The sequence below is a fragment of the Grammomys surdaster genome, unplaced genomic scaffold, assembly GCF_004785775.1.
Source record: "Grammomys surdaster isolate TR1022 unplaced genomic scaffold, NIH_TR_1.0 98, whole genome shotgun sequence".
Classification (NCBI taxonomy): domain Eukaryota; kingdom Metazoa; phylum Chordata; class Mammalia; order Rodentia; family Muridae; genus Grammomys; species Grammomys surdaster.
In genome coordinates, this window is record NW_021604577.1 from 4899435 (window position 1) to 4919835 (window position 20401).

Sequence of the window (20401 nt, forward strand, 5' to 3'; positions counted from 1 at the left end):
ATGGCTTCCTGCAATGGATGAAGGAAAGGTAAGAGTCAAGATGGCTTGCTGCAATGGAAGAAGGAAAGGTAAGAGTCAAGATGGCTTCCTGTAATGGAAGAAGGAAAGGTAAGAGTCAGATGGCTTCCTGCAATGGAAGAAGGAAAGGTAAGAGTCAGATGGCTTCCTGCAATGGATGAAGGAAAGGTAAGAGTCAGAGGGCTTCCTGCAATGGAAGAAGGAAAGGTAAGAGTCAGAGGGCTTCTTGCAATGGATGAAGGAAAGGTAAGAGTCAAGTTGGCTTCCTGCAATGGATGAAGGAAAGGTAAGAGTCAGATGGTTTCCTGCAATGGAAGAAGGAAAGGTAAGAGTCAAGATGGCTTCCTGCAATGGAAGAAGGAAAGGTAAGAGTCAGATGGCTTCCTGCAATGGAAGAAGGAAAGGTAAGAGTCAAGTTGGCTTCCTGCAATGGATGAAGGAAAGGTAAGAGTCAGATTGCTTCCTGCAATGGATGAAGGAAAGGTAAGAGTTAAGATGGCTTCCTGCAATGGAAGAAGGAAAGGATCAGGAAAGAAACCAAGCCAAAGAGAAGGTACCTGAGGGAAGGAACTAAAGGGTTCCACTGAGGCTCCATCCTGCTCCATCCAGGGAAGCACTTTGTGTGAACAGAAAGGAGCCTGAGATGCTGGAGCCCATGCCCCAGGAATCCCTAGCTCAGTAGATGTACAAATGAGAATGAAAGACCTAGACTGTAAAACAAAAACAGGGCATACCCAGAATTTGAGGGAGTGAAGAATATGTCAAGTGAACAAGTATTACTTACCACCCCTTGATGAAAACGACTTTCGCTGTACACTCCGAGCCTTCTCTGGTTCATAGACACTATGTGTGATGAACATTTTGTGTAACTGAGGATTGATTTTATCAGGAACCATTCGTGGGCTTCCTTGGTATAGACGAAGCACTTGTCTGCTACCTGAAATAGCTTTATAAATATTTTTTTTGTTGGACTGACTCTGATTATATGTCTGCAAAAGAAATACAAAATACAATTTTTCCATTGTTTTTGTAATTGTTTCAGCTATAATAAGCAGCTAATATGTCCAAGATTATTTTAAACATAAGATTAAACTTTGATTCACTTAAGCACTAGAAAACAGAATTTCTATAGTTTTGAATGTGAAAACAGATCAGTAAACCTAGATTCTTGAGGAAAATCACTTTAAAATCTATTACTACAAAAGCTTAACAACTATTTGTAAAAAGGAAAAATAAATACATACATGTGGGAGTCTCAAGGACCTATTTATTTTTATTGGATTACTGCTCTTGATATGGCCAACATTTGTGCCTGAGTATGAGGTTTGATGCAAGGGAAAAAGATTTACAAGACAGGAAATGAAGCCTTTACTTCAGCTTGTTCATCTGTCTACATTGCCACTCTCTTCACTGTCTCCAACCACAGAAGCATCACTCTGCTCAGAGGCACGGGCCGGATTAGATGATACAGATAATCTAGAGCACCTGAAACACTGCACAGCGCACATCAAGTCCTCGTTAAGTAGGAGACATTACTACCATTTTACAGATCGGAAAACACATACCTACATAAAGATGCTAAGTGGTCTGGCTAGCTAATAACATCAGGATGCAGATTTGTTATTTGACATGTAAACATTAAATTTATTAGGATCATTTTATGGGTAATACATGTTATAATCACATGAACATACTTCCTGAATGGAATTCACTTTCCGGGTTGAATTGAAGGGTGAATAAAATATTTCAAATCAGTTTCTAAAAACTATCACAGATGATGAGAGAATCTATAAGGTGAAATTGTGTATTTGCTTTCTGAATTTGTCCTAGTATGTTATAAAGTTAGTCAATATTTTATTTTAATAGGTAGTGTAAATAGTGCAATATCATATCTAAAAAGTTCTGCCACTCATGACTGTAGAGAACATTAGTATAATTCAAGTTCCTTTTCAGATAGGTGAGGCACCACCACACCACCTCAGTGAAGAACTAGAACATCAATACATTAAGTTTACATACAGTGTGTTAGCTCTGGTGCATGTTGTTAGCTTTTCATTTACTTATTTAGCTAATTATATAAAATGCAAAAAATACTGTTAAAGGAAAATAATCTAAGCACAGGGATGTCCTAGAAGTACAGGGAGGGGCTGCTGCACACATAGCTCAGTTGGGAGAGTGCTTGCCCAGCATGCTGGAACTATATGAACTGTGGCAGCACTGGTACACACATTCAATCATAGCACTTAAGAAATGAAGGCCAGAAGATCACAAGTTCTAGGTCACCCTTGGCTATAAAGAGAGTTCAAACCAGCCTGGGATACATGAGATATTGTCATTAAAAGAAAAGTGTAGGGAATGGAAAAATGAATACATATTAGTTGTTATATTGTATGGTATTTGAGTTATAGTGAAGTACCAAAATGTGTTTCCTCAAATGAGAAAAAATTAGGAAAGCGAATTCTGCCAAAATTTCTTTCTTATACTCAAGACAAACTAAGAATCTAATAACAGCGCAGGCACCTTTGCTCAGAGTGCTTGGATGCTGAATGCTAGAAGACTGTCTTTGGGTTGTCTCTCAAATTTCAGTGTCAGTCAGGTTTACATAATCCACTTACACGCTCTTCACGTCCTTCTGCGAGGATAACAACAATCCTGCCCTGCCGCCTGCGGCCAGTTCTACCCATGCGCTGTATGAGGCGGATTGGGCTCTTCTGGGCATCAAAGCATATTATAAGATCGACTTCCCCTATATCCAAACCTTCTTCTCCAACACAGGTGGAAACCAGCGTGTTATAGCCACCTTCACGGAACTGTCTCACCACCTCAAACACAAACAATCAAAAAGCACTTCACGAAAGTATCACAGATTTTCAGAGTTTGCATTATTTCCCCATTCATCTTGAAAAGGTAAAATCAGATTTTAAAGCATTGAGGTGGTGAGGGACACGGGGTGTCATAAAATGGCAAAATACATCAAAACAGTGCTGATAGAATGGAAAGAACAGTCCTAAGTCTTTTGTCTTAATAATGACTATGACGCCAAGTCACTCTGTTCATAACTTTGTATGTTGCTTTGCCTACGAGGAAACCCAGTTTTACTTTTAGCATCACTGAGAGAAGAGGGCACGGAAAAAGCCTGAGGCTAATTACTCCTATTTATTGTACCTGAGAACTAAATGTATGGTTATGTGTATATAAACTAAGAATGTTCCGTCCTGGAATGGTCACGCTCACTTTAAATCCTAGCATTCAGGAGGCAGGTGAGTCTGAGTTGCAAACCAGCTAGGGCTACAAAGGGAGACCCTGTCTCTAAATAGATAAGAAAATCAGAAAGAATGCCTCAGGTCTGAAAGAAGGCTCGGCATGTAAGAACACTTGCCAGCAAGCCGAGCAACCTGAGTGTGATCTTTGGAATGATGGAAGGAGAAAACAACCAACTTCCACGGTTTGTCCCCAATCTCTACACACATACTGTGACATGTGTGTGTCCACACACACAAAAGAACTAAATGTAACAGAAAGTTTACAATAAGGGCTGTAGAAATGGATCAACAACTAAAAGCACCTGCTATTCTTGTAGAAGACGCAGATTTGGCTCCAGAGACCGCATCAAGCTGGTTCATAGCCGCCTGGAACTCTAGCTCCAAGTGGTTGCCTTTTGATCTCTATTCTAATCATGTGTACACATACTCACACATACATAATTAAAAATATAAATATTTGTAGAAATTTAAAACAATGTTTCATTACTCCTAGAACTCTGGCCCACCATGGGTAAACATGGGCTACATGCTAGAGATGTAAGAACAGAATCATTCAACATTACACAGGTGTAATGGACACATCTGAGGTCCTAGTGCTTGGGAGGTAGAGACAAAAGCAGCACCAGTTCCAGGCCAGCCTCAACTATATAAACCAGTATCTCAAAACCCCACAAAATAATTGAATGAATAAATAAATGTTTCAAAACCTATATAAAACATGTCTGATATTTCAAAATGTGCCCATCTTTACTTGCATATTAATTATAAAATTATCTTTTTGTTGTTCTTGCTGCAGGGTTCTTTTTGTATGTTTGTTTGAGACAGTCTTGCTATGTAACTCTGGATGGCCTAGAATATGCTATGTAGATCAGGCTAACCCTGAACTCAGAGAATGCCTCTCTTTCCCTCCTGAGTGCTGGCATTAAAGATGTGCACCACCACAACCAAATTAGAAGATGGATTACAACAGAGCTAATCCATTCTATTTTTATTTCATTACCTGGAGAATTAATCATTAATTACCTGCAGTTGTTCCTTCTGGGTAAAACCTTTTGTGGTTTTCCCTGAAGCATGGCCCACAAACGTCATTGCTCTAATGACTGGCTGGTGCTGTGAAAGCATTTCTGCAATCTCCTCCACGCTATCTCGAAAGGAAGAGAAGATCATAACTCTGCTCTCATGGCAGTTCTTTTCAGTGGTGTTTTTAGCTGTGGAACAAGAAATATGTTATGTTTTTAAAGAAGCATTTAAGGCTAAAAACATACTTCAGTAGTAGATGGCCTAGCATGTACAAAGCCTTCTGCTCAAGGCCTAAGACTGCACCAAAAACAAACGAGCACTGCGAGAGCACCTGTTAGAAACCACAAGCCTGAAACTACACACTCACGAATACATACTAACTCTATTTCTCATCGGCTGTCATAAAATTATGGCTCAAGAAATGAGCTCAATACCTGGAGTAGTACCTGACTCATCAACTCAAGCCCATGCCTGTTACCTCCTGACTAGCCCGTCAACTCAAGCCCATGCATGTAACTTCCTCTGCAGATGGAAGCACTATAGAGCTCCAACTGACTGCACCCTCCTGCTCCTTCTTCACTGTAGGCCCTGTCTACTCCAAACCTGCTAGTCTTTCCAACTCTCCAACAATAGCTGATTACTACAGCCTACATCGCACTACTGGCCAGTGTCTCAGTGCGCAGGAAGAGGTGGAAGGAGCTGCTAAGAGCAACGCTAAGAAAGACTGTGTCACTCCCTCTCCTGGGGTCTCCCAGTGATCGAGAACCACAGCATGATTAAACACTTGAGCTGGTTGATTCTCTATTTCCCTTATATTGCCCCAAACTAAACTTTTCATGTAAAATCAAAGTTTTCAAATTCCATTATTTCTTTCACTATAATTCCATTATTTCTTTCACCTATCCTAGCTTTCCAGAAGTTCTAAATATCATTATCCAGAGTAACTAGAATCCACCTCCTCCCTAGGGATTTTATTTTTTTTTCAGTTAACACTTTGTTTTAAAGCTACTAATTGTTACACACCATTCCATGACTTGAAGTGTTCAAGTATAACTTCTTCCAGTTTCTTTAACTTTGGGTGACTGTAGACGAATTTTTTCTCTTTATTTCCTGAAGAGGGGAGGGAAAAAAACCAATTATTTTTTTCTATATATTCCCATATCAATGATGGTCTTGAACTCAGAGAGCTGCCTGCCTCTGCCTCAGGACTGTTGAGATTAAAGATGTGTACTACCACACTCATACCAATTCTCTTACTGTGGAGTAACATATCTTTTTGAAAATACACGTTAGGGCTGGAGAGGCAGCTCAGCGGGAGAGAGCACACACTGCTCCTGCAGGAGGCCTGAGTTTGGGTCCTAGCACTCACATCAGGTGACTCACAACCACCTGTAACCCTAGTTCCTCCAGCCTCCAGAGGCATCCCCCCCAAGAATCCCCCCACCACACATACACACACACACACACACACACACACACACACACACACACACACACAGAAACACACACATAATTGTAATAAAAATAAATCTAAAACAAGAAAAAAAATACATGTTAAAACTTAAAATTTTCCCTCGGGTGTGGTGGTGCGCAGTTGTAATTCCAGCACTTGGAAGGGTGAGGAAGGAGAATTTCAAACTCAAGGCCAGCCCCTGTTACAGAGTGCTCAAGGCTAAGCCTTAGCACATGAGATCCTGTCTCAAAAAACAAAAAGCCCCAAACACAAAACCTTATTTTTTGCCTGCCAAATATAAGTACCCTCTAGATAGCATGCAAATGCACATAGAACCTTTAATTTTCACGAGGATGTCATTCTGAGAAAGAATTCAGACGAAATAAGCAAAAAAAAAAAAAAAGGATTAAAAAAAATACATGCTTAGTTAATCTACATTTCAATATTGAGTCGTTCTGGGACTTTTCACTACCAGCAACTATGACTGACATATCCATTTAAAGCTTATTAGTCTTATATAAATTTGTATACATCAATCTTAATATCCTAACTCACGGAACAAAGCACTTACACATTTAGCAGGACTGTGGCTATACAAACAGAAGAGTGTATACACAGATGAACACAGACAGGAAAAGTTTCAAAATTAATCTTAAGAAAAACAACATGTGGTAGTATTTATTTTTCTGAAGGGGTCGTTTATGCTGCTGGGGCTGCCTAAAATCTTGGGCTGAAGTGACCCTCCTCCCTTGGTGTCGCAAGCAGCTGTCACTGTACTCAGCTAAAACAACACAGTTTTTACTGAAATATCAGACCTTTCTGGAGAGCCGATGCATCGCTGGCTGCTGCAGGATCCCGCGAGTGAGCAAACACACTCTGCAGGTGAGCGTAGAGCTTCAAGAAGTCCTCATTTCGGCTGAGCTCAGTCTTTGCCCTTGTCATTCCTTCAGGAAATATGAAAAGGTTTCACAAACCATTTACTCCTTATTAAAAAGAAATGAAACTTTAGCTATGAAGCAAACGTCTCAGCTTTAACATGGAAGTCAACAATCTGTCCTAGTTCTACATTCATGATGTGAAGTGGAGACTGAATGGCTCTTTGGAGAGTCCACTGTGTTGGATGGTGTTTTGCAGTGGGCACAGGTGATAGACTACGGCAGATGCAGGAAGGAACATTTAGCTGAAGCAGACACGAAAGAAGATGCTGTGCTAAAGCAAGTATGTGAAAGAACATGTGATGAAGAGTTCTTTGCTAACGACACATGTATTGGTCTGCCTTACACTGCGTAGCTGAGGTGCATTTGTTGGAACTCCATATGGAGACATGCAAAAAAAAAAAAACTTCTGATGATGTATTGCAGTTTCTTGCCACTTCTGTAGACTCAGGCTGGTTGGATGCATGTGCTGAGGCAAGACCCAGGGAAGACACAGGATGTTTGGAGGGTATAAACAGGACTCACTGGACAGTGATGGCGACTGAAGGAGGCTTGCTAACAGAACTAGCTGTGCAAAGCTAGTGAGTCTCACATCTTCAAAGATCTTCCCTTCATTGAGGACAGCTGAGGACTCCTGGCATCTCTCCGGGCCACTCCTGCTGACTCTGCTGAGGCCTGGCTGTCTCTGCTAGGTTCTGTCACTGCTGTTTATACAAACCATACTTACAAGGCCCCATAGCCATCAATAAATGACCAACACAAAATGAACTCAATGATATTTAAGGAGATTTTTTGTTTCATATTGCTTTTTCGGGTATTTTCTGCCTTGCTGGTCTGTTTATGGTTTCTGATTTTGTTTTCTGGGATTTGCTTTTCTGTGTGCATATGTATTTCCTCTTCTTTTTAAATTTCTTGCTCTGTTTTTTTTGTTTGTTTGTTTTTTGTTTGTTTTTAATTCTTTTGCCTATTTGTTTTCTAAGGAGAAAGAAAGAAGAAGTGGAGCTGGATTGGTCTTCTCCCAGATCTTCTCCGCCTCCTGACCAATCCAGCTCCACTTTTCACGGGGAGGAAACAGTGACCAGAATATAACTGCATGAAAAAAATTTATTTTCTCTGGGAAAAAAAAAAAGTTAAAGTTTAAGTGGACTCAAACTGTAGTTTTGGCTCAGTGTCTTGAACTGGAACAAATGTCATTGTTTCTTTGGAATAACTTCATATAACTTACCTTTAGTTCCATCCATGATTCCAGAAAGAAAGAAATATAATGACCGCATTCCCATCTGTTGCAGTAATTCATATCCATGATACAAACTAATACAGATGGCAAACTCTCCTTCAATTATGCCTTGCTGAATTCCCTGGAACAAACATGTCAAATTTAACCAGAGAGGAAATGACAATACCCACTCCATGCCACTGTCACCGTAACACAGTAACATTCAGATGAGCAGAATAACCATTTACACTGGTTATAACTTGAAGGGTCTACCGAGTGTCACATGACAGGGTATGGCTATGTAAGTATCATGTAGTTTCCATATAAAGCCCATCCCTTAAAAAAAGGAATCAACAGCAAACTAGTATTTATTATTTTTCTTCATAGGTAATTTATTTACAATATATAGGTCGGTTCATGTGTTCTTTCAAAGCCATTAATCTTCCATAGGTCAGGCAATGAGGCAAGTATGTGAGTTATGAAGGAAATGGAAAATAGTTGGATAGACTTAGTCTCATGAAGGACAAATATTTTGTTTTGTTAATTTCTGTGGGCACGTGTGCGCACACATACACCACAGGGTCTTGCTATAAGGCCTCAATCTAGCCTGAGCTCAGTATATAGCCCAGGCTGGCTTCAAGAGGCACATCCATATGAGAGCTTTAGTGGCTCACCAAGACAACCTTCACTTTCCTGTCTTTGATACAGATACTACTTCCCTCTCTCCCACCCTTCCTTCCTTTCTTCCTTCCACTGATCTATTTTGTTTGTTTGAGACAGAGCTCTCCAACTGCAGCCTAGGCTGTCTTAGAACTCTTAACAACCCAGCAATCCTCCTGCCTTAACCTACTCGATGCTGAAATTATAGGCATCAGTCACCATACCCAACTTAAATCCACTTTCTTCCCCTACTTTCTTGCCACAACTCTGCAAACAAGTGCCGTGTCACTACACGTTAATGACCTCCCATCCCTGTCTCAGCCACTGTCCTCTTCCCACTGCCTCTGGCCTTCTGGTACAGATCATTCTCAGTTCAAAGGACTCAGCCTGTCTGTACATCTGAGCCTGGTGACAGGCTCTCAGTAATCATTTAGTTAAATACAACAAAATGTATTTAAAAATACATACCACAATATTTGGAGATGGGTTTTTTCTAAATTGATCTCTTGCCAGAATTATCTGGTACTTTGTTAGATTGGGAATGTCTCTTTTCATCAAAACATTTCTCTGAATCAAAGAACTGGCAAATGCTTCCAAAATCTGCAAATTTAAAAGAAATTTAGTTCAAGTTTACTTTTAAGTCCTTTTTCAAATACAGTGACTTTACTATATACTAATTTATGTGTTATATTAGAAGTTCTATATTTAGTAAAATATACTATGAAATTACTATGAAATTAATTTTTAAACACAAGACATCAAAATTGCAAAACACTGGCATTTGTATCCAGATACCATCCACCCAAGAGTGAGCAGAAACATAAATTTAACATAATTCAAGACCATATCTACTTCTTTTCATTTCTTTTTCAGCACTTAGGGTTGAACCCAAAGTCTTGTACAAGAAAGGCAAGCAAGTGCTCAATCACTGAACAATATCCCAACCCTGTTTCTTTCTTTTCTTTTTCCTTCTTTCCCTCCCTCCCTGCCTCCCTCTCTCTCTACTTCTTCGGCAGATGCTCACTATGTAGTCCTGGCTTGGCACATAACATTATGTAGACCAAGCTGGAACTCACAGAGATCCACCTGCCTCAGTCAGCTGTGAGTAAAGAAAGGTCTTTGTGTCCATGCCTGGCCTACTAGCTTATTTCTAAATCAGGACAAGCCCAAACTTGAGGAAAGGGAAACTTCATCTCTCAGTTGAAGACACATGGTTCTTTTCCTAGGAGACTAAGAATAAAGGACAGACAGAACGGTCTTGAAAAGAAGACACTAGCAGTTTCTCAATGGCTGCAATACTGGCATATGGCAATTGGGCCAGGGAATCCTTTGTTGTGGGATGCCTATTCGGTATATTGCAAGATGTCAGTCACGTCCTGGTCTCTATACAATAGGAGCAGCAGTAACTCCACACTATGCCCCCTTTCTCTCGTCCCCCTGTTCCCAGATAAAACAACAACAAAGTGTCAGAACATTGCCATCACCCAATGGGGAAAGTCACTTCTGTTCAAGAACCATATTATAAGAATATTCTAAAGAAACTATTGCTATCACCCAAGGGGCAGGAACAGGCAGATCTCTGTAAGTCCAAGGCCAGCCTGGTCTACACAGCAAGTTCTAGGAGATAGCCAGGGAGACCTTGTCTCAAAAATGAAAAGAAGCTTCTGGCTGAACTATGGATATGTTGGCTTTGTGAAAGTTCAGAGCCACAGTTTGTGGGTAATGCTGCTTAAATACATCTGTGCCTGTGTGCATTTCACACTGTGGTCCAAAGGTTCACTTAAAAAATATACAATTGGCTCAGGAGGCCTCAACCCTAGACAAAGAACTGTAGGCAACTAAGGAATGCTGAGAGCAGCAGAAAAATCTTCCCCAGGGAAGAGCACACTAGCTGCTTGCATAACACAAACTGGTCAGCTTTACAGGACACTGTACAGAGTGAGCAGGATATGGCCATGTATTTAGGAATGCACATACGTATGCATGTAGACACGCTCACCAGGAATGTTTCCACTTTCCTTGTACAGGGCAAAAGGTCCTTGTGTATACAGATACACACTGGAGAAGCCAGGAAAAGGGGAAAATACAACTGTTCTCTCAAAGGGGAGAAGACACTAGCCTGTTCTTCCAGAATGCTGGGGGAAAATGCAGTTTACAACTTGGTGATCCTTTGTTGTCTGATGTCTCCAGCTGTATGTCCCCAAAGTTACGATTTACTTATCCCAGACCCTTTCCCTATAACCTTGAGCATTACTTCTAGGCCATAAAACTCATCCTTGCGAGAGATGCCACTTGTACTTTACAGTAGTCTAAGTGACTTCTATGTCATCTTAGGGCCAGGCCACATCCTGACTCCTATGGGCATTGTGGGTTATGTTTACCTCAGTCATTCTCCCTAGACCCTTGTCTTGAGCATAGTTCCTAAGTCAACCAGAACCCGTATGGATGGAGCCATATGTAGCTTGTAAACACGTCTTAACTTTTGTTGTACTCATGGGCCCGAGTGAACTGTAATGTGAAAACTTGTTTCCACAATTGTGGTGTGCTTAAATATGGCAAAAAATAAACAAGCTGATGTCAGACTCCTGAAGTACTGGCCAAACCCCAGTTATTAAAATCAGACTGAATTGAGTTCCATTCTTCCCTCACCCAGATGTTTCCCTGTGGAGGTGTAAAGCTTTCAGGGACTGTCTACAATTCCTGTAATCCTAATACTCAAGAGGATGGGGCAAGGGAGTCACAAGTTCTAATCCAGCCTAGGCTACAGAGAAGGGAAAAAAAAAAGCCCAGAGTCATCTAGATGTGTGTTCATTAGGTACAGAGGCAATCAATCCCAGCACCACCATAGCCAGAACAAGGCCATTTGCTTCACAAATGCCCATTTTTGTAAACAACAACAACAACAAAAAGGTTTAGTGCATATAAAAAACTGACCCCAAAAGCTTCAATTTCAGAGATTTTTTTAACTTTATAATAAAATGAAATGAAATGCTGCATCTATACTCGACTAGACACAGCATAACCTTTACTGTACTCTGAGATAACTCCATTGCCAGCTTCTTTAGCAGAGCCCCGAACTGAGGAAACTAGCTTACCTGGACATACGTCTTCTGAATGGCTCCTAGTTCTTCCCCAAGAGGAACGACGAGCTTCTCAACTCTTCTTTCATGAGAATAAGGCAAAATATCTGGAGAGTCTTCCGAACGAAGCTCTATCTTCCCAATTAGCAGGTTAGTAATCACCTGTTGCACAGCCTGTACAGAACCAGTGAAGTCTAAGTTAGACAGCATGCTCAGCTATAAATCTGAAGCTAGCCTGAGCTACACGACAAGACCCTGCATCAAAAACATAATGATACAGTAAAAAATATATGTAATACCTTTCTGAGGAAAATTTCAGTCACTTCAAACTTAGTGCGACTGAGATCTACTGTGTAGGAAGACTACAGCCCTGACACTGTGATCAGTAGTTAAAAACAAACAAGCCCGTCCTGTGGGGTACAACCACATTCCTGGCAGGGCCTCAAGGGCAGGAGCTGCCTGGGCTTTGGACTAAGTGAGACTCTACCTCACAAACATAAAACAAAATAGAAAGAATCCTGACTCAGTTTAACTCAAAAAATACTGAGGCAAGAACCAATCTTAGGGTTTGGAGAGATGGTTCAATGGTTAAGAGAACTGTCTGTCTTTCCAAAGGATCCAGGTTCAGCTCCCAGCACTCACATGACAGTTCACAACTGTCTGTAACTGTAGTCCCAGAGGACCAATACCCTCTTCCGGCCTCCCTGGGCACCAGGTATGCACATGGTACACAGACATAGATGGAGGCAAAATATTCATACATATAACATAATAAAATACCTTTTCAAAACCAATCTCATCCTAATCACCTTTGTTTACCCAAGACTTAGCACAGGACGAATGCACTCACTATACTTACTGTAGGAGGTCCATGGATCTAAGTCACACATTTACACCATTTCATAAAACTAAGGCTTTCAGCTGGGCCGTGGTGGTGGTGGCAGCAGCAGTGGCACACACCTTTAATCCCAGCACTCGGGAGGCAGAGGCAGGTGGATCTCTTGAGTTCAAGGTCAGCCTGGTCTACAGAGTGAGTTTCAGGACATCGAGGACTACACAGGGAATTCACGTATTAAAAAAAAAAAACAAAGCCAACCAACCAACTAAATAAATAAAATGAAGTCTTTCATCTATTACCATCTATTTAATAGAGCTAGGATCTTACTGTGTAGCTCTGGCAGACATGAAGCTCACTACATAGGCCAGGTTGACCTCAGACTCATGGAGATTTGCCTGCTTCTGCTTCTTCAGTGCTGGAACTAAAGGCGTGTACAAAAATACAGGAAAAATATTTTCTAAACTTCAATCATTCAACAATTTTCTTATTGTTGCTCTTTATTTACTTAGAGACAGTGTCATTTTAGCTAGGTTGGCCTGGATTGCACTATATAACCCAGGGTGGCCTCCAACTAGAGGAAATGTTCTTGCGCTTGGCCTGCAAGTGCTGGAATCACGACTGTGAGCTACCGCCTCAAAGAATATCTGGGTAAATCCTATAGACCAGGCATTCAGTTAGTGATAAACTATTGGCACAATGGGCTTAACTACTGTGTGCATGTATTTTATAGTTTAGTTGGGGCAGAAAGATAATAAATACATTTTTAAGAAGGCAGATTGTAATGAATTTTAAATTAAGAAACAATAGGACTGAAAAGATGAGTCAGTGGTTAAGAGTGCTTGTTACAAAAGCATGGAGACCTCATCTAGGTCCGAGTAAAGGTTACTTTAAAAACTAAGAAGCTGGGTGTGACTGTGTGTACAATATTACAACCCAGTACTGTGGGGGCAGAGGCAGGAAGACCAGAAGAATCCTAGGGCTGGATGTCTACCAGCCTACCTCTAGATTAAGTGACAAGCCCCGTATCAAAGGAGGTGGGTAACAGAGCTAGATGCCTGCCACTCTCCTGTGGGCTCTGCGTTCGAGCACAAGCAGGAATACCACATATGCACATGTGCACACACACAAATAATAAAAAGAGAGACTAACTTGACAAGGAAAGCTGGCTTTTGATAATTTAGTTAAGACAGATCTTTTTGTTGTTGTTGTTAAAGAATATTTTATTTATATGAGCACACTGTCGCTGTCTTCAGACACATCAGAAGAGGAAATTGGATGGCATTACAGACGATCGTGAGCCACTATGTGGATGCTGGGAATTGAACTCAGGACCTCTGGCAGAGCAATTGGTGCTCTTAACCGCTGAGCCATCTCTCCAGCCCAAGACAGATTTTTTTAAAGGGGATATTTAAGCATTAATAAAGAGGAGAAGAAATGCAATTTTTCCTTGTCATGAAGCCTATGTAGGAAGTTCGGAATTACCAAATAATAAACACAAGAAGATATGCACAGAGGAAAAACAGGAGGCTCGCAGTGTGTCAGAGGTAAAACAACCTTAGAAAACAAGGACAAGGAAGTAGGCTTCAGGCAGGAATTTGATACTGGGCCAGGACATGGAAGTGAGCTCAGGCAGGAATCTGACTTTGGGCTAGAACAAGGAAGTAGGCTTCAGTCAAGATTATGACTTTGGGCTAGGACAGGGAAGTAGCCTCAGATATCTTGGTCATTCTGATAAGCCCTTAAAAACAGTGATGGCAGCACTTTATTCATTGCTTTGCTTGTTCCTTAACTTAGAACTGACCTTAATACTTGCATGTAATTAAAATGGTATAAAAGTAGACTGAGAAAAAATAAACCTGCCTCAGCCTCAGGACTGGCTGGGCTCATGCTACAGTGCTGTCTAATTGTCTTTGTTCTTTTTAATCCTCACTCCTGCCCTGGAGAACCTGCTTACTGAGCTGCCTTGGTCAGTGTGGTGTGTGGTATGGTGTGGTATGGTGGTACATGACCAAGAGACATAGGAGCCATTTCAAAATGGCTTTTCCCAATGGGCAAAGCTAGGACAATTGGCAACATAGTGATGCCTGAATTAGTCCACGAAAAACAATGAATATACATTAGCACATATGAACATAAATAAATAAAAAAGTAAATAGGGTTTTGAGAGAATATGGGTCTTTATTGCAGAGGTCACACCGCACAGGCCAACCTGGACCAGGAATTCATTGCAGTGGTAGTGTACTTGCCCTAACAGGAATGCTAACTCGGGTTCATCCCCAGCACAGCCTTCCTTTGGCCTAGTGATTGCATGTCTATAGGCCCAGGATTCAGGAAGTGGAGGCAGAAAGATCAGGAGTTCAAGTTCCCCTTCAGTTACATAGAGAGTTCAAGGCCACCCTCAACTACATAAGGCCCTTTCTCAGAAACTAAAAAACTAAGTAAAAGGAACTAGGGAAAGGAAAGAAGAAATGACAAAGCTGCAAACATTAAAGAAATAACTGCTGGCCGGGGCAGTAGTGGCGCATGCCTTTAATCCCAGTACTTGGGAGACAGAGGCAGGTGGATTTCTGAGTTCAAGGCCAGCCTGGTCTACAGAGTGAGTTCCAGGACAGCCAGGGCTTCACAGAGAAACCCTGTCTCAAAAAACCAAAAAAAAAAAAAACCCACTAAATTGGAAAACTGATCTGGCCCCATATAAAAATTTGTATTTTCTTTCACATAATAAATAGAAAGTCGAGGTGCTTACCTTGATATCACTACCTGGTGTGGCACTAAGAGCCAAGATTCGAAAATGTCTGGTGTATTTGACCAGTTCCCTTACAACCTTAAAGAAAAAAAAAGGACATTAATTTCATCTGCTCAATGTAAACATAATAGTGGTTCAATTAAACAGGGCATTATGTCTGGTCTGGTTTGGTTATTCATCCATTGACATACTGACAGTCCGGTGTATGGAAGTACCATCAATCATTTTATCCATAAACAAATGATTTAGATTTAATGATATTCAAGCTGAATCTCGACTAATGCTCAAACATATTATTTAAGGTATGTTTTTAAAGATTTGCTTATTTAAGTGAGTACATATCTGTATGTACACTTGCATGCCAGAAGAGGGCATCAGATCCCAGGATAGATCGTTGTGAGCCACTGTGGTTTCTGGGAATTGAACTCCAGACCTCTAGAAGAGCAGACGGTGCTCTTAACCACTGAGCCATCTCTCCAGCCCCATTTAAGGTATTTTTTAAAAGATGCTAGACACCACATATAAAGGCATACCATTATATACAAGACAGACCTCAGTAGATTTAGTCCAATTAAGAACTAATGACACTGGACATGGTGGGCCACACCAATAATAATCATGGCACTCAGGAGGCTAAGATAGGAGAACAGCCAAAAATCAAGGTGAGCCTGGGCTGCGTGAGTTTAGCCTGGGCTACAGTGAGATACAGAAACAGGAGGGAAAACCATTATTGATAAAGATCCGAGGACATAACCGTGGGAAAGCGCTTGCCTAGCATGTACACAGAACATCCTAAGGTTCATCCCAGCACTGCAGAAACAAAAGGTTTCATACAAGATAAAATATCCTCAATAACTGTTTTTGTCTCGGTGTTTGCTCTAGTTCACTTTTCGTTGCTCTGATGAAACACTCAACTAAAAGTAACTTTGGGGAAGACAGGGTTGATTTCATCTTACAAGTTACAGCCGATGGGTGACATGCTGGACGTCGGAGTAGCCACTGAAGCAGAGACCATGGAGTCGGCTTACTCTCGAGCCAGGCTGGCTACCCCATAATAATAGTTAATCAGGGTGACCCACAGACATATCCCTAGGCCCATCCGATGGGGGCAGCTCCTCAGTTGAGGCCCTCTCTTCCAGGGTGACTCTACTTTGTGTCAAGTTGACAAAGACTAACCAGCAGAGCGCTAGAGGTGATATCCTCGGTACTGTAGAAGGATGAAAAGCATAAGTACGGCAGAGACAAGTAGAAGATATAAGGCAGTGGCTCTCAACCTCACCAGTGCGGCAACCCTTTAATACATGTTACAGTGATAACCCACCACAAAATCCCTGTTGCTACTTCATGACGTAAATATCTGATATGCAACCCCTATGAAAAGGTCATTCAACTACCCCAAAGGGTTCTCGAACCCAAAGGGGTTGAGAGCCACTGGTGTAAAAAGACCACTTTTTGGATTGGTGCTTTAAAGAACTCCTTTTTAGGATGAATGCGGTAGGAGCCTGCAGCCTTCGATCTCAGGAATCTTAGGATTACAGCAAGTTCAAGGATACCCTGGACCACATAAGCAAGACCTTGTCTCTAAGCAAGCAAATAATAACAAAAAAAAAGTAAATAAAAGTTATTGGGGGTGGGGATGAAGTTCAGTAGTAGGCTGTCTATGCAGTATGCTGAGGCCTGAGTGTCATCCCTAGTACTTCAAGAAAAAGAAACTGCTCTATGAGAACCGGGATTCAAAGCGTTCGTTCAGACAATGAAGTAACCTTCTGTGCTACATCCACCCAGTATGTCTGCTGAACTGTCATACACGGGAAGGGAGCTGGTGGGTTGCTCACAGCTGTACTGCCAGTGCTTGGAAGACTGAGGGAGAAGGACTGCCGAGAGATTAAGGTCAGCCAGGTGCCTTTAATCCTGGCCTGTAAATTTCAATGTAATCTGTACTAATCTATAAAGATAAAAAAAATGAAATAAATATATTCCCTAGATACAGCTAAAATGATAATGGTAAGAAATTTAATTCTTACTGGGCACAGGTGCATGCCTTTAGTCAGGCAGATCTCTGAGGTCAAGGCTAGCCTAGTCTACAAAGTGAGTTCCAGGACAGCCAGAGCTATATAGAGAAACCCTATGTTGAAAAACTAAAATAAAAATAAATAAGTAATAATTTTCCCTAGGATAATACAGAGCAATACAGTAACAGTATGTCTTATCTCCATAGAAACTACAAACTCATAAGCTGGCAGTAAAATCATGTCTCTGACTTTTCTTCTTTCTCTTGTATTCCTACCCTGTATCCTCTGTCCTAGTACCAGCACTTGTGGTAAGATGGCCAGCTTTAGCATCTGTCTGTTTTCTATACTACACAGTAGCTATACAAGCCTGTACTCAGAGTTCAAAATTCCAACGAGCTCTGTCCTCTTTATTACCTACCTAGTCACTGGCTACGATACACCTGTAATGCTAGAAGCCGAGTCAAGAGCATATTCCAGATCAGAGGCCAACCTGGACTCGCAGGGAGACCCTCTCTAGGCAGTAACAGTACCACAGACACTTTCAAGCTGGACACATTTAAAAAGCTACTTTGGCTTCAGAGACAGCCCAGCAGTTAAGGGTGTATACTGCTCTTGCCTGAGTTCTGTCCCAACTCCCATGTTGGCCACCTGGAACTCTAGGTCTACAACCTATTCTGGACTCTGAAGTTACCTTTGGTGACAGGTGCACAGACCCGCCTACTCACATGCTAAAAGTAAATAAAAACAATATTAAAAAAAAATAAATGTTAGAGGCCTGCAGAGCTCTGGGAGTTGGAGGACAGCCTGGTCTACATAGTGGATTCCAGGCCAGCAAAGCTACATAGAGAGATGCTGTCTCACAAAAGAAAAAGGAGAAAGAAAGGAAGGAAGGAAGGAAGGAAGGAAGGAAGGAAGGAAGGAAGGAAGGAAGAAAGAGAAAGGAAGAGAGAAAGCAAGACAGAGGAAAGGAAAAGAAAAGGAAAAAAAGCAGCAAACACAGATCTGAATGGACGAGGGAGTGGCTTTCCCATCCCTCCTGTCCTGACAGAGTGAATGCAAGGCACTTATAATCACACTAGCAATATTTCCCAACACTGAGACTTATTCCCCCCAAATGCCCCTTAACAATACATACATCCTTAACAAAACAGCATTTGACAAAATGATTACCTGGCAGTAAGCGTAATTCCCAAGAGCCTTGTGAGCTTCATCAACCACCAGACACTTTACGTGGGCAGCAGGAACAGCCCCTCTAGTCAGGTCATTTACCATGACCTGAGGTGTAAGAAAAAGAACCCTCCTGCTGGACCAGATCTCCTTCCTGTTGACTGCTTGAGTTGAACCTGTGAATAAAAGTGACAGTGGGGCAGGGTGTGGTGGCAGTTCCAGGAACCCCAGGACTCTGGATCTTGAGGTAGGACAACTGAAAGTTCAAAGCTAGCTTGTTCTACGTATGGAGTTCCAGGCCAGCCAAAGCATACAGCCAAGACTCTGGTCTCAATACAGAAGAAACAATAGCAGGGCAGTGAACAATCAGAAACTTCATACCATCATCTATAGACCGTAAATAAATAGTCTGGCCTACTTTCTGAATATATTCAGGCTCTGCTACTCTACTTAAAGGAAGAACAATTGGACAAACCGTAATGTTACACCTTGGAGCTCTGATGCAATCCAAGAGTCAAAGCCGACAGTTACCTAGGACTGCAACTACAACGTCTTTAGATAATTCCTACAGAAGAATGTAAGATCTGAAGAGAAGCAAATTCTTCAACAGGGAAATTCTTCTTGGTAAGGATGCCAAGAAATATGTTCAGCATTCCCGCTCCCAAACAAAAATGTTTCAAAACACTGGCAATTTACAAGATACCTCTGAAGGTAACTAGAGAAAGTCTATGCATCAGACTGGGGCTTTGCTACCGTCAGACGATGTCTTATGGGAAAGAATGTAAGAGGAACACATTTGCATCGGGGAATTCTGCCCGCATAGTTACTGCCACAAGAGCAGGCCTTTCCCCTGGCGTCTAGTTTTTCTCAGATACCTGTCATTTCTGCCATGTGAGACTGTGGAATACCCATCACGTGGAAGCAGGCTTCCATCTGCTGTGTCACCAGGGGCTTCGTGGGTGCCATGAAAACTACCTTGCCAGAAGGGAACCAGCGGTAGAAATTATACATGACCACGGCTGCAATAAAGGTCTTCCCCAGCCCGGTGGGCAGGCACACCAGGGTGTTGCAGAACAGAGCGGTCCGGGAGATGTCCAGCTGGTAGTCGCGCACCGGGCAATTGGTGGGATAGATCCACAGGGCGCCCGCAGCCGCGCAGAAGCCGCCATCCCCGAGATCCAGCTGCCGCTCAGCCTCGTACGCCGCCACCAGCAGCACCTCGTCGTCCTCCTCCGACAGCGCCTCCGCCACCGCGGGCGAGCGCGGCTGGCCGCAGCCCGGAGCGCCGGCGCCACGCACGAGACTCGGGCCCCACGTCTGGAAGAGCGTTTTCTGCCGTCCGCTCATCGTGCCTTCCAGCAGCGAGGCTCCGCTGAGGAACCCGCCCGGATGGCAGCACAACCGCCGCGGCTCGGAAGCCCATTAGTCTCCCGCCGGCGACACAGTGGAACACGGGGGCGGGACTGGCCGCAGCCCGACGGGTTGAAGAACCCGCCGCCGACCTTGCGGCGGGAAGATGATTGGTTGTCATTCCGGAAACCAGCTGACACGCATGCGTGTTGCGCGAAGTGGGTGGGGAGACGGGTGTCTGGATTTAGAGTCTTTGCAAGTTTTGGTTTGGTTTTGCTACTCTTTCCTCTGCTGAACGGGTTTAAATGCAATCTTAAACCAGGCGTGGTGGTTCTGCCCTGAGGTGTCGTCTGGAGAATCAGGAGGTCAAGGTCATCCTTGGCTACCAGAGTTTCCAGGTCAAGAGTAACATAAGTAAATAGAAGGTAGTTTTTGCTTTGCTTCAAATGAGGTGTCATTGCTAACGGGATACTACATACGATGTTAAAAGACACATAACTTTGTGATCCCAGGGCAAGCATTCACTCATCATTTGTGACGGTAAAATGATTGAATATTTAAACCTGAAGATGAGAGTAAAGGCAAAAGTAAGGTAGAATTAAATAATTAATACTTTTTTTTCCATTTATGCTGAGAAAATGCA

The 20401-nt window shown here is 42.2% G+C and overlaps 1 protein-coding gene across 1 annotated transcript in view; it reads right to left on the minus strand.

The window, feature by feature from the left end:
- Fancm (FA complementation group M) overlaps positions 1 to 19755 on the minus strand; it is a 50822-nt gene extending 31067 nt beyond the window's left edge. The window contains exons 1-11 of the mRNA XM_028782191.1: positions 19284 to 19755; positions 18412 to 18584; positions 15230 to 15307; positions 11661 to 11819; positions 9034 to 9165; positions 7915 to 8047; positions 6570 to 6698; positions 5325 to 5411; positions 4305 to 4489; positions 2634 to 2840; positions 803 to 1007 (exon numbers count right to left, since the gene is read on the minus strand). Coding sequence (XP_028638024.1) covers positions 803 to 1007; positions 2634 to 2840; positions 4305 to 4489; positions 5325 to 5411; positions 6570 to 6698; positions 7915 to 8047; positions 9034 to 9165; positions 11661 to 11819; positions 15230 to 15307; positions 18412 to 18584; positions 19284 to 19755 — 1960 coding nt within the window. The remainder of the gene's footprint in view (positions 1 to 802; positions 1008 to 2633; positions 2841 to 4304; positions 4490 to 5324; positions 5412 to 6569; positions 6699 to 7914; positions 8048 to 9033; positions 9166 to 11660; positions 11820 to 15229; positions 15308 to 18411; positions 18585 to 19283) is intronic.
- Between the last annotated feature and the right edge of the window lie 646 nt (positions 19756 to 20401).